This window comes from Halichoerus grypus, chromosome 10 (genome assembly GCF_964656455.1).
Source record: "Halichoerus grypus chromosome 10, mHalGry1.hap1.1, whole genome shotgun sequence".
NCBI classification, from domain to species: Eukaryota; Metazoa; Chordata; class Mammalia; order Carnivora; family Phocidae; genus Halichoerus; species Halichoerus grypus.
The window spans coordinates 24,557,346-24,571,450 of record NC_135721.1 but is presented as its reverse complement, the minus strand read 5'-3'; the positions used below and the strand labels follow the sequence as shown (position 1 = coordinate 24,571,450).

At 51.8% G+C, this 14,105-nt stretch overlaps 1 protein-coding gene across 2 annotated transcripts in view; it reads left to right on the top strand.

The window, feature by feature from the left end:
• Positions 1 to 14,105, top strand: part of GALNT14 (polypeptide N-acetylgalactosaminyltransferase 14) — a 200,623-nt gene that overhangs the window by 155,537 nt on the left and 30,981 nt on the right. For both annotated transcript variants that reach the window (XM_036119138.2, XM_036119136.2), the window contains exons 4-6: positions 5,585 to 5,652; positions 6,799 to 6,864; positions 7,039 to 7,160. In XM_036119138.2, coding sequence (XP_035975031.1) covers positions 5,585 to 5,652; positions 6,799 to 6,864; positions 7,039 to 7,160 — 256 coding nt within the window. The remainder of the gene's footprint in view (positions 1 to 5,584; positions 5,653 to 6,798; positions 6,865 to 7,038; positions 7,161 to 14,105) is intronic.

Sequence of the window (14,105 nt, the reverse complement as noted above, 5' to 3'; positions counted from 1 at the left end):
AGACAGCCCAGCATGGCAAAATCTCTCGTCATTTCCATCACGAAGCCACACCTTCCTGTGCCTGGCGGTGGGCAGACAGGGAAGCTCCAGGTGATGGGAGGGGGTCAGCAATAGGCTCACCCTGATGGCGGGCACCAAGTCTTGCAGGGACATCCGATGAATGTCTGCTGTGCAGGGTCCCTGCATCCCATGGAAAAGCAGGGACGGACCTGCCCAAACGTGCCTTGTTTCCGCCGTCCGCAGGGGCAGCTCTGTCTGCGGCCCAGATGTCCCTGGCAGCCGGCCGGCTTGTTCCTTCTGCCAGCTGCTTGCCCTGCCTGTCGCATTCGCCCCACAGGTCACCGCTGTCGCATTTGGTTTCCCAAAGACGCTTCAGTTCTTAACACGCAGACGTCCTGAATCAGTCAGGAGTCACTGTGAGTCTCACAGTAGACTAATACAGTCTTTCCGATTTGTAAACCCAAGCGGGTGTGTGTAGGGGCCAGGGGTACGGGGTGATCCGGTTTACCTGGGTCTTTTCTGGTGAGGGGAGAACGTTGTTCCTGCGCCGGGCAGACTGAGCAGACTCACCGTGGAGCAGAGGTGGCTACCTTGAGAATGCCAGACCACAGCCCCGCTGCCATCAGGGTCTGCTTGGGCACCAGGTAGGGTTTCTGGAACAAACTTAGGGCAGTCTCTGCCTTTCACCACTCATGGTGGCTCTTCCACAAGGTCGTGTCTGGGCATGTCTGCCAGATGTTTCCATGAGGACACTATAGGATCAGAGAGAGGCTCCTTGCCTTCCGGGCTGGCCTTTCTTTTTCCTTGTAGGAGTCCTCTGACACCATAAACCTCCACCCCCGCAACACACACACATACACACACACACACACACACACACACACACACACACACACACCATTAGGGCCTTCTTCTGGGCTCCTTACTGCACATCTCAACTCTAGCACTTAATGCATTTTTCCCAGATATCACCTTTAATGAGCTTGTTTAGGGCAAGGACTACGTCTTATTCATCTCTAAGTTCCCTGTGACTCAGTTGCCTGATCAAGGAAATGGGAATCATGACCATAGCTACCGCATGGAGTTGCTTTGGGTTCAGTCAGGTAAGGGACTGACCACTGTGGCCAGCAGGGAGTGGGTGCTTGAGCAACATTAGCTATGTCCATATCTGCACAGCGACTGAGCTCTCAAAAGAAAAGAGCTGGTGGGGTACCTGGGGTCAAGTCCTTCCCTAATCACTTCTTAGCTGTGTGAACTTGTGTAGGTCACTGACTGCATCCGTAAGGACAGGGATAAAAATATCTTTCATGTTTCCAGTGCTCCCAGTTCTATCACATTTCCCACAAGAAGACATTACCTTGGGACATTTGGGGGTGTTCTAATATCCCATGGGGCTCCCAGGCCCCCCCATATTTCCCATACAGGGTCACGTCAGCTGCCTCCTGTAGACTCATCCCTTTCAGCTCTAAGACATATTTTCCCTTCTCTTCCCGCCGCTCCTCCATCTCTTTAGAATCATAATAATGATACTTTATAATAATATTATTAATATTTTAATTGTATGCTGAGCTTTATGGTCTCTAGAACACATTACATCTCACTTCAGCCAGAGCCTGTGAAGTCAGGTACACGAGGTGAATGGAGGCCCAAGGCCACCGGGCTAGGAAGCACAGGAGCCAAGACTCAGGTTTCTGACTTCCTGGAGGGACGTGGGGGTCAGCTCCAGGTGCAGCCCCAGCACCTCTCTCCACCAGCCTGATGAGGGCTGCCCTGAGGCCCTGGTGCACTGTGCTCCGAAAGGGGGTTGAGGCCCATCAACACCATACTTTTCAGAAGGCCCCCAGAAAGGGCCAGACCATACACCAAACTGCTGGGCGCTTTGCCAGGAGAGCCCATGGACCTATTTCCTGCCTCTGAGGAACTTCTGATATAAGCCAGGCCCCCTGGCTCCGACCCAAGTGTGACACACGAAGACAGCGGAATGAGGGGAGAACTGTGTGTGAACAGACAGGCTTCTCTACCGTAAGCAGGGTGAAGGGAAATTTTAAGGGTGGAAGCAAGGAAGATTATTTCTAGTAATTCCCATGGCAGGTATAATTTGCCTTGGGATTCTTCACCTTCCTCACACTCCCTATCCCGATGCACAAATAAATCACCAGGACAAAGATGGGACTGAATAAGAAGCACTTCCTCTCTCACTCTGTCATCAATGCAAGGGTCTTCTGTAAGGTGTCTTTCATCCTTCATGTTCCAGAATTCTGATGGCTTTGCTGCCGGGCTCTCACAAAAAGATGCTCAAGGGGAGGACTGTACCCCCTCCTCCCCTCTCTTCCCCCAGCACTTGGCCGAGCCGTCACCCCTCTGCCCGTCCCTGCCCAAGCCCTCTGGGCCCCTGAGCTCCTGAGTTAGCTAGGGGGCGGGGGGCTGGAAGGGCACACATGGCGGCGCTCAGAGCCAGGCAGAGGCCTAATGGGGGTGGGTGATGGGGAGGGAAAGAGTCACAACCCAGATCAACGAGGGGACTTCTGTCACTTACGGAGAGAGAAGACAAGCCCTGAGGAATGGTTTATCTTGTCTGGTACTGCAGTGGGTCCCTGTGTATATGTGAGACTCAGGGCCAACCCCTTCATTTTGGGGCATCCTTCAACCCTCCACCTCCCATGGGGGCTCTAGAGCATGTGCAGTTGATCTCTTTATATCCTGAATCTCCTTACTGTTGCTTTTTTTGTAAAATACTGGATTTCGAGGAGTGATTTCTCAGGTTAAGGTGGATAAGAAATGGGACCCCGGGGCCAGATTTGCCTGTTCTGCTACCAACTCTATGACCCTGGACAAGCTCCTTGACCTCTCTGCCTCAGTTTCCTTTTCTGTAAAACAAGAGCTACTGATAACTACCTCACACGATTATGGGGGAGAGTGAGTTTAGGTAGGTAAAGGCCTTGATGCGTGGCACGGAGGGAACCTGTGTACGTGACAGCAGGTGTCATGATGGCTCTCCAGCCTGGGGAGGCAGCCGTGTTGTGTGGCTCTCAGACCTGAGCCCACATCAGAAGCCCTGGGAGCTTCCCATCCCCAGGTATTCTAACTCAGTAAGTCCAGAGTGGGGCCCGAGCATTTTGCCTTTCTCACGAGTCCCCGGGTGACGTAGATGCTGCTGGCCCGGGGACGACACTTTGAGAACCAGTATCATCCTTACTATCCATACCCAGATTCTGAAAGCAGCCACGGGGCCAAGCTCAGTGCTAAGCACCTTTCATGCAGCTGAGGAAGTTGGGGTGCTGCAGGTTCAATAGCTAAGTACCTAAGCACCTCAGTACTGAAGCTCTTTCAGGCCAGCGTGGATAGAGTACTTGACCCCCAAGTCAGCCTGGCTCCAGAGCGACCAAACTCAACTGTCAGCCGGCCTCAGGTCTTCATTCAGCTGGTATTTATGGAGCAGTTGATAAATTCTGCCTGCATATGGCACCGTGGAGTTCACAAAGCAATCTCAAATACATTTCCTCCTTCCGTACGCACAAAAGCCTGTGAAGTAGGTCAAGTATTAATATCGCCCGCCTTTACAAGGAAAATGTAATTACAGATGAAAACGAAGGCTGGGAGCGGCCTGGTGTCTTGCTCAGGATGGCGGAGCCGCCCGGCCTCCCACGCTGCTCACACGGCCGTGCTGGCCGCCTCCCAGGATGCTCCGTGTGTGCCCCCCGTGCGGCCCAGCAGCAGAAAAGCAGAAGGTGTGGGTAGACGCTGGCTGCACGGCTACCCTCTGGCAGAGAAGTGAGCTGTGCAGAAGGAGACTCCGTTCTAGAATACTTCCCAGGCAGAGTGGGACCCGGGTATGCCAGTGAGGTGAGCGCTCACTCCCACGCTGAGGCTGTAGGGAGAGGACATGGAACTGCCATGGGAGACAGAGGCTTATCCTAAGCTGGAGGAAAGGGAGGGTTGGCTTTGTGGCAGAGGGGCTGGTGAAGCATCCTGGTGGACAAACTGGGGACAGGAAAGTGGAGGGGGCGGAACGGAGCAACCAGGGCCGGGGTGGTGGGAGTGGCAGTGGATGTGCCGAAGGAGGGCCCTGAGGGGAACCATCTGGGGCCAGGCCAGCTCCCCTGGGCTAGACTTGACCTTTCTCCTCCGGCCACCCCAGGAGCCCAGAGCACCTGCCCCGTCGCAGGCCCTCCCAATCCGGAGCCACGTTCCTGGCACCCCCACTATCCCTCCAATTGCTCTGATTAGAGGAGCAAAAACAAGCCAGGTGTTAACCAGGAAATGGTCTAATTAGCACTTAGTGCTGACGATTTCTGGGTTTTTTTTTTTTTTTCTTTTTTAAATCCTGGACATTTTTTATTCGCTAATCATCTCTCAGTTCAACCAGCACAGAGCTGCATGCGATTTACCTTTTGATGTTCACAGACGAGAACTCTTGAATTTCAAAGAGCCGGCAGGGATTTGGGGGGAACCGCATGCAGAAGCTGCAGCCTTAATCAAACCTCATTAGAGGGTATTCTTCAAGCAGGTTTTCCCTCTCGTGCTGCCTCCCTCCCTCCTTTCCCTGTCTGATTAGAGGACTGGTTATTGGGTTGGTGTGTGTTTTCTTTGGGACTCTCAATTGATCCCATGTGGCGAGGTCTCCTCCCACCACCGCCTGCCCCTCCCTGTCCCCACCTCCCAACAGCGAGCTCAGGGCTTGGAGTCAGGGTTCCTCTCCCACCTTATACTAGTTGCCATGGTGAGAATTAAGGCTTCATAAATAAAAGTAGCTCCAGGCAAAGTTCTCCTCCTGGAGACTCTCTGCATCCTGCTTAGACAGGGCAGCTCACCAGAAGCAGGGCTCTGGCAACACAGAGAGTACTGACGGGGCCCCTGCCCCCAGGGACAGGACCGTCCAGTGGGGCCAGCAGACCAGTCCTCGGAGTCGGGCATGATGAAGGCCGTGGGAAGCAGAAACAATTAGTGCTCACGAAGGAGCGGGAAGCTTTTAGGAGGTGTGGTGAACAGGTCCTTGTGGCAGAGGAGGGGCATGTCAAGCCACGGCAGCGAGGGTGACCGGGATCTCCCTTACGAACAAGCAGGATGCCACCAGATGAGGGCCCTGGGCATGAGGAGGCTGCAAACGGGCCGTGACCAGATCGTGAAGAGCGAACGTGCTGAGGGTTTGGGGGGAGATGGTGACGAGCCACGGTGGAGGCTTTGTCCACTTATTTGTCTGCATTAGTGAGGAAAGTCACACAATGAGAGATCAGACTGAGCCTGCAGAGAGCTCACTCTGGAGGCCCTGGGAGGACGGCCGGTCAGGTCAAGGCTGCTACAAAATATCGGTTCAAAAGTTGAACCGGGACAGAGGTGTAAGAGGTGGACGTGGTTTGAGGGACCTTCTCTCGTAGAACCAGCAGGTGTTGGTCACTGATTTGGTACGGGGTTTGGGGCGGCGGCAGGGGAAGGCAGTCACTGCGGATAACCCCTGGGTTCCTGTCTCGGTGTGGAGTGCATGTGGCAGCATTCCTCAAATGCGATGGTGTCTATTTAGAGCGTGGGTTAATACATGGGTTTGCCACTAGACGTCATAATTATCTCCCCTCCTTCCACCTTGCAGCGTGTTAAACCGCACGCCAATGAATCTGATCCAGGAGATCATATTAGTGGATGACTTCAGCAATGACCGTAAGTGTCTTCACCCCCTTGCTCTGTAGGTACAAGTTTCTGTTCCCAGCCCCTGCATAACAGGCAGAGGCCAGTCCACTGGTTCTCCAGGGATGGAGAAAAGCCTGGGTTTGTGGCAGGTGTGGAAGACTTCGAGGGTCTATGAGGGGCTCAAGAGGGAGACAAACCTTACATTTTAAAAACAATGTCTTGGATTCTCTGCTGCGAGTCTTTGAGGACCTACGTAGTAAATTTAGTAGATGCTTGATTGGGTTGGTGTGTGTATGTGTATGTGTGTGCACACACGTGTGTGTCACTGCCCCCTACTTACACTGGACATGGAAACCTTTGGAGGATTGACCCTAGGACCCAGAGCAATTTATATCGCTAGAGGTTCCTGACTTATCTGTGGTCATCTGCTAGCCTGAGTGTAGGCTGAAACACCCCCTCCTTTCATTCTTGCGGGAGGGCTGGGTGGGCTCCGCGGGAGAGAGGCTCAGGTTGGTAAACCAGCGAAGCAAAACCAACATGGTGGGGTCCCAATGTGGAGCTCAGAGGATTGGTAAATCAAGCAAGTGATGGGGTAAGCAGGCAAGCCAGAGACAAGTCTGGGGTGATGGTGGAGACGGGATCTCTTCCTGCCCATTCTGGCACATTCCCCCGAATGGGGGAGAGTTCAGCCAGCTCTGTGTGATGGGATACAGTGGACAGATCACTTAACAGATATGGTCTCCAGTATCAAAAGTCTATGATCAGAAAGGAAAATCCAAAATTCATCTCATCCATTGTGGGGTCTCCCAGCAGTTTTTGCTAGACTCCACTAGAGTGAGCAAGACTCTTGTCTCATGTTTTTAATGGTCTATAGAAAAGGAGAAGAGTCTCCAGGTGACCATACCAAGAATTCCCATCTGGAAGTGCTTCCTGATAAGAACACAGGTGCTGATGTGTGACTGACCTGCTCCAAAAAGGCCCCTTTGGGCCACTTTGCATGGACTGGGCCACATTGCATATAAATAGAAGTGGTCAGTCAGCCTCATCCAAAGCCCACAATCACCCTGGAGTCGGGACAGGGCTCTGCGGTTGGGGACAGGCTGGGCTGCCTTACCTACTCTTTGGGTTCACGTCCATCCCAGGGTGCTCACACCACATAACCTTTTGTCTTCGCAGCTGAGGACTGCTTGCAGCTCATCAAGTTGCCCAAGGTGAAGTGCATACGCAATAGCGAGCGGCAAGGTAGGTCTGTGCAGCTACGCAGGACCTTGGAGCGTGAGTGTGGGGGGCTGGGGGTGTGTGTGTGTGCATCTGGCTGTGTGTTCAGTGTGCAGGGGATGTCGTGTGGCTCCTCTGTGAGCTCTCTGGAAGATGGAAGGACAGGAGCCCCCACTTGCCCATTTGTCCCTACCGCAGGTCTGGTCCGGTCCCGGATCCGGGGCGCTAATGTTGCCAAGGGCACCACTCTGACTTTCCTGGACAGTCACTGCGAGGTGAACAGGGACTGGCTCCAGCCCCTGCTGCACAGAGTCAAAGAGGTGAGTGGGGCAGACTGAGGGTCAGGGTGCTGCGTCCCCACCTTCTCTAGGCTCTCAAGCCAGTACTTCACATTTGTCCCCTGCCTGGCCCTCTGGGAGGGGGGTGGGACTGATTGCTGTCCCCATGTTATAGATGGAGACACTGAGCTAGAGCACCCTGCCCACGGTCACACAGCGGGCGGTGGTGGGGCAAAGCCGGGGACCTGGTCTTTGTATCCCACTGTCAACCCGCAGCAGACCTGTGAGTGGGGCTGCCGGCCCCCGCTGATAACGTGACGCCGGCAGCTTCCTGGGTGAGAGAACCACCCAGAACTATTTCTCCCAGACAATAGAAGGTTCCAGAAAGGGAGCCCTGTTGAGTGCCTTTTGTGACAAGGAGGCAGTGGAGTTAACTGGTCCTCGTCACCCAATTCCTGAGGCTTCTGTCTTCCCTCCACCCATGCATCACCCTTGCCCAAAGGCTGAGGCAGGTGACAGGATGCTGAGAAACCTGAGTTCCTGGCCTCCGCCTGCCCTTAAATTGCTCAGGGATTCTGTGTGCTTCCTCTCTCCATGTCTGTTAACTCCTTTTGAAAGTGAAAAAAACCTTTCCTTAATGTTCCCATTGGTATTATATATTCCACAAAGACCGTCCACCCCCGTCCTGATGTACAGAAGGCATGTATTGTCGGAGCTTAGCATTTGGGCCGTTCCTGTCCTCCCTGAGCTACTGACTCCCACAGCTGCTCCGTGAAGTACGAGGCCAGGTATTTTTCATATACCCATTTCACGGATGAGGACACGGTGTCGGGGGAGCGGCGTAACTTGGGCTGATTCTCCCTAGCTGGTACCACGCGCACCAGAGCCCCCACACCATCTCCCCTGTGCCGTGGTGATTTCCTTCTTGCTCTTTGTGGCGGCTACCTTGCTCCTCCCCGCAAAATGACAGCGTTGAGGATGAAAGAATCCGTACGTGTGAACTGCTCAGAGAAGTGGAAACCCTTCCTGACTCTGTTCGTTCTGATGAGAGCTCTCACACGTGGGCCCAGATGTGAATCCCCGTCCCATGATCGCCTTCCCTGAGATTGGGGCGGACACGGAGCACCGGTTACGAAAATCCTCTCTCCCCTCTTTCTGGCACAATCCAAGTGTAGGGGTCTGCATTGAGAAATAGTAGATTATGAACAGGCCATTTAGTTGAAGGGCTTTGCCTGGCCCTAGAGGCCCTTCCAAATCTTCCCCTCGCTGTGTCCCAGAGGGGAGGGGTGCTGGGGGTAGGGCTGAAAGTGCCAACCCTCTGTCATGTGCTTGGTCCAACCCCCCACCCCGGGAACAGTCACCTCATTAGCATAAACTCAGGTTTGGTGAGAGAGGATTGCTGTGAATCACGAAGATGCCCCTGTCAGCCCATCACTCAGGAAATCCCAAGGTGTCAGAAGCTCTTGTGCAATGAACCAGGAACAAAGACCAGGGGTAGATTTCTTCTTACATCACAACATCACAGTATATACCGCATTTTTAGTTAAGTTTTTTATTTTAATTCGAGTATAGTTAACATACAGTGTTAGTTTCAGGTGTACAGTAGAGTGATTCAGCAAGTCTATATATTGCTCAGTGTTCATCACAACAAGTGTACTCTGAATCCCCATCACCTGTTTCACCCATCCCCCCACCCACCTCCCCTCTGGTGACCATCAGTTTGTTCCCTGCAGTTAAAGGTCTGTTTCTTGGTTTCTCTCTCCTTCTCTCCTTTTATTCCCCTTTGCTCATTTGTTTTGTTTTTTAAATTCCACATGTAAGTGAAATCATATGGCATTTGTCTTTCTCTGACTGACTTATTTCACTTAGCATTATACCCTCTGGATCCATCCATGTTGTTGCAAATGGCAAGATTTCATCTTTTTATGGCTGAGTACTATTCCACTGTATATCTATACCACATCTTCTTTATCCGTTCATCAGTCGATGGACACTTGGGCAGCTTCCATAGTTTGGCTATTGTAAATAATGCTGCAATCAACATAGGGGTGCATATATCCCTTTGAATTAGTGTTTTGGTATTTTTTGGGTAAATACCTAGTAGTGCAATGACTGGATCATAGGGTAGTTCTATTTTTAACTTTTCAAGGAACCTCCATACTGTTCCCCAGAGTGGCTGCACCAGCTTGCCTTCCCACCAACAGTGCACGAGGGTTCCTATTTCTCCACATCCTTTCCAACAATTGTTGTTTCTTGTGTTGTTGATTTTAGCCATTCTCACAGCTGTGAGATTGTATCTCATTGTGGTTTTGATTTGCATTTGCCTAATGATTAGTGATGTTGAGGATCTTTTCATGTGTCTGTTGGCCATCTGTATGTCTTTTTTGGAGAAATGTGTGCTCAGGTCCTCTGCCCACTTTTTATCTTTTTTGGTGTTGAGTTTTATAAGTTCTTTACATATTTTGGAGACTAACCCTTTATCAGATAGGTCATTTGCAAATGTATTCTCTCATTCAGTAGCTTGTCTTTTAGTTCTGTTGATTGTTTCCTTCACTGTGCAGAAGCGTTTTATTTTGATGTAGTCCCAATAGTTTATTTTGGCTTTTGTTTCCCTTGCCTCAGGAGACATATTTAGAAAAAAATTGCTGTGTCTTCGTCGGAGAAATTACTGCCTGAATACTACAGTTTGTTTATCCATTCCTCTGCTAATAGACATTTTGGGTTGTTTCCACCTTTTTACTATTGTAAATAGCACTGCTGTGAACATTAGTATGTTCCAATTCTTTGGGGTCCATACCAATGAGTGGAATGGTGGGGTCACATGGCAGTTAAGCATTTGACCTATAGGACCCCACCCCAGGCTGATGTGGCCCTGCAGGAATGTTAGGGGGCCTTGCTTTCCTTAGACAGCTTTAATGAACCCTTTCCACCCCAGGGCCTCAGAGACCTTCACAGAAGCTCTCTCTGAAAAATGCTCTCATTGCTACATCCCTGGCCAGGCTCACCTACAGATCAGAGAAGCCTTCATTTCCTCCTTCCTCCTTGTGAGTGCTCCTTGCAGCCCAGGCTCCTGTGGGAGGCATTTGGCTCCACAATAGAGCTCACCCTCCCAGGCTGAGCTTCCAGTCCCCACCATTGTCTGACCTAAAGCTTTGGTAGCAGAGGACTGGTCGGACAGACCCAGGGCTGTGGTCTGACTCTGCCCCTTGCCGGGGCCACAGCAGCCTCCATGGGCTGCAGAGGTTTCTACCAGACCCTGACTCCTGTTGATGGAACATTCTCCTGAGACATCCCCTTCAGGACAGGGATGTGGGCGTGTGTCAGGCTGTGTTAACACGTGTCTTTGTGTCTTGTCTCAGAGTAAAACGTGATTTGTCTTGTGAGTAGAAGTGGAAACTTTAAGCTGTAATTGGAGTTGGGGATTTTCAAAAATAGAAAGAGATAAGAAAGAGCTGGGTTTGGGCTGTCAGAAGCCGTCCTCAGCTGGTCTCGTCCACATGGAACCCCCTCGATGTCCTGTTTCTTTCCTTCAGTTACTCAAAGATACTTGAAACAAGCACCAGGTTGGCTTTAATTTTTTTAACAGAGGCCTCTTTTTCCCCCCGCTCCTTATCTACATATTTCTTTAGTTGGAAAAAAGATTTTGAGAAATTTCAATCCCTGTAGCATTTGGTAAATTTATATAAATAATGGCTTACATATGCTTCAAAGCCTTTCACACGCCTCCCTCCCATGTTCCATCCAGAAGCCCTGTTAGGAAGGCGAGATGGTTTTGCAAATAATAATTTGTCTTCATTTTATAGATGAAGAGACAGTTCCTCAGTGTGTGCTGGTGTGTTTTAGGTGACATGTATTCTAGATGGCAGAACCAGAACAAGAACCCAGGTCTCCTGTCACCTCCTCAAGGACCGCTCCTTCTCCTGCGCCCCTATGTCCAGGCTGCCTTAGAAGCCCCATTGTAATCCTATGCCACCTGTCCTCCGCCTTCCCTAGACTGTGAGGCCTTATTCATCTTTGTACCTGCCACAACTCCTAAACTATAAGAGGCACTCCGTAAAGCTGGCTGACCAAATGAGTGAATGATCTCTCTAGGAGGTTCTTTTTTAATTATTATTTTTTTAGAGGAGTGGGCAGAGGGAGAGGGAGAGAGAGAATCTTAAGCAGGCTCCACACCCAGTGCAGAGCCCGACACGGAGCTTGATCTCACAACCCTGAGATCATGACCTGAGCCGAAATCAAGAGTTGGATGCATAACCAACTGAGACACCCAAGTGGCCATCTCTTGGAGTTTTTTGAGGACCCATTCCCAATGTGGTTTTAATTATATGAATGGGTGGAGAAAGGAGAGGTGTACTGCAAGGATTATTGATGGCCATTGGCTCATGCATTCAGCTCCTGTCATTGCTGGGCTCCTGTCCATGGGGCAGGGCCCGGGCTCAGATTCGTGTTGGGGAGTGGGGAAGAAGGGGTGCAGTCCTGGGTTGTCAGGGGTTCGTCCAGCTGTCTGATTAAGCCTACCTGTGGGCCTAGCCTTAAAGGCCATCCTCCCGGAGCACACAGCAAGGACCTGTGGTGGGTCTGGGTATCTTTATGGAGAGTCCCTCTGTCCCTGAACCTGTAGGAGGAGAGGCCATCTTTCTCAGCGGAAACTGACCCCACCTGCTTTGCTGCCGGCCATTGACATAGCGTCGTCAGAGGGGGTTAATAGCCTCTGTAGCCAACGCCAGTGGATTACCCGCTGCCCAGCAGGCTGTGGGCTGGTGCTGAGGACCACACAGGTGGAGCAGTTACTGACCCCCTAGGTCACTCAGAGACGTTTGTGTCCTGGCCTCAAGGCTCACGTATAAAGTCTCGTGTAGCTTCATTTGAAGGTCATGGCTCCACACAGCACTTATCCCCAAATGTCCCTGATCACCTATCTGTTCTCCATGACCCAAGCAGACACCACACATGAGCTTTGGCAGGAATAAGAGAAGGGCAGAAGCCCTCAGAACTTAGAGGGAGAGGTTACCAGAGCTGGTGAACCCTGGAGGCGGAGTCCCTGGGTGGCTTCTGGGGAAGGCTGTGGCCGAGGTAAGCAACCAGCATTTTATTTTGTATTTCAGTTTCCAAATATTGAGGAGAAATTAAAAAACCAGGATTGCCGTTTGGGGGGCCCCTGAGACCACCCTCAGGTTCAGTAATTCACTAGAAGGACTTGGAACTTAGCAAAGCTGTTATTTTCATCATTGCTGTTTAGTATAGCAAATGGTTACAGGTGAGACTCCGCAGTGGGAAAAGGTGCACAGAGAGAGTTGCAGACATGAGCTTCCAGTGGACTGCCCCCAGTGGGGTTGCAGAGACAGCACTTCCTTCTCCCGGCAACGATGTAGAACAGCACGTACAGAGCGTTGAGAAACAGGGAAGCCCACCCAAGCCTTGGTGTCTGGGCTTTCTGTTGGGCATCAGTCACATAGACATGGCTGACCCCCATGGTCTCCATGCCCCTCCAGAGGTCAGTTTGAGCTGGTACCACACAGCCCAAGGCCCTTAGCGTAAGTCACACTGTTAGCATAGACTATCTGGTATATTCCAAGGCTCCCAGGTAAACAGAGGCAGGACATTCTGAGGGCTTAGAAGTTACTGCCCAGAAGCCGGGCAAGGGCCAAACATATCTGTGGGCAAGATGAATCCTTGACCGCACAAGCGTCTATGTAAGGGCTTAGTGAAGCTGCAGAGACCCCAGAACTCAACCAGCAAAGGCGAAATGAGAACTTTGTCAGACTCACAGGAGAAGTTCAGTCTCTGAACTTGTGAGAACACGTCAGAATTCAAGTCACAGGAATATCTTCGGGGTTGTGTCCATGGACAGGTATTGGTGTGGGTGGCTGGGTGTGCGCATGCCGTGTGCGTGCACACACACACACACACACACACACACACAGATGCAGGATGACAGTGCCTGAGAAGAGCCTGGAGAGCGGAGGCAGCTGGGCAGGTGCCGTGTTGACTGTGGAAGAAGCATCTGTGCACGTCCCAGCGGTAGAAGCAATGCACTGAAAATGAGCATTTCTTTCCACACGGGCCACTCGGCTTCCGAGGTACCTTGTCACTGTCAGGATGAGTCACATGTGGAAGCTGAGGGCCAGATGAAGTCTGTGAACATAAAAACAGACACCCGGTGAGTCTGAGCTTAAAATAAGAAGACAGCCTCATTTGGGAGAGAGATTGAACCAGGAAATGAAATGGCTGCAAGGAGAAGCAGGGGCCCCTGCCCGTGCAGGCTGGTGGGGGAGGGGAGAGGGGGGAGGACTACGAAAGTGTCCTTGCTTGATGTGCCCGCACCTGCTGGTGCTCCCAGGCTGCCTGATTCCCACTTGGCTGTGGAGTGGCCTTCCCACTGCCCCCAGTCCCTCCTTCTGCGAGGTACAGGGTGTTCACCCAGAGCAGGGAAGGCTTTAAAAATCTACGCCATGCCTTGACAGCCCCCAAGCCCTGGTGAATATGTCTTGCATATTTTGAAGACGTTTCCTGAGAGGCTTGGATGCCTGTGGACAGTGTGGCCTGCGGGATGCAGCGAGTGAGGAAGCTGGAGAGTGAGCTACGTGCCTTTTGTGGATGGTCTTGAATGCCAAGCTAAGCGAACCTTGTCTTCCAGGCAGTTCAGGGTTTTAGCTGCTGAGCTGCAGAGTGAGATTTTCCCATCCAAATGACAGCTTCCCCGGCCACCAAAGGGAAGAGGGTGAGATAAGATCAGGAGTCTACCGTGGTATGCCAGGCGTGAGGGAAAAGGAGAGGGCATGCTCAGAAGGGCAGTTCCGGAGTTAGAATGGGCAGGACTGATCAGGGCAATGGGCAGAGGCGAAGCTTCTTTGTGCTGGGGAGGCAGAGGGCTACCCGATGGTTCTGTTAGCACAAATAGGCAAGTGAGGGAAAGGAGCACGTTTGGGGAGAAGATGATGAAGCCATCACTGAAAGCTTGTGTGAAATTCACATGGAAGGGGCCAG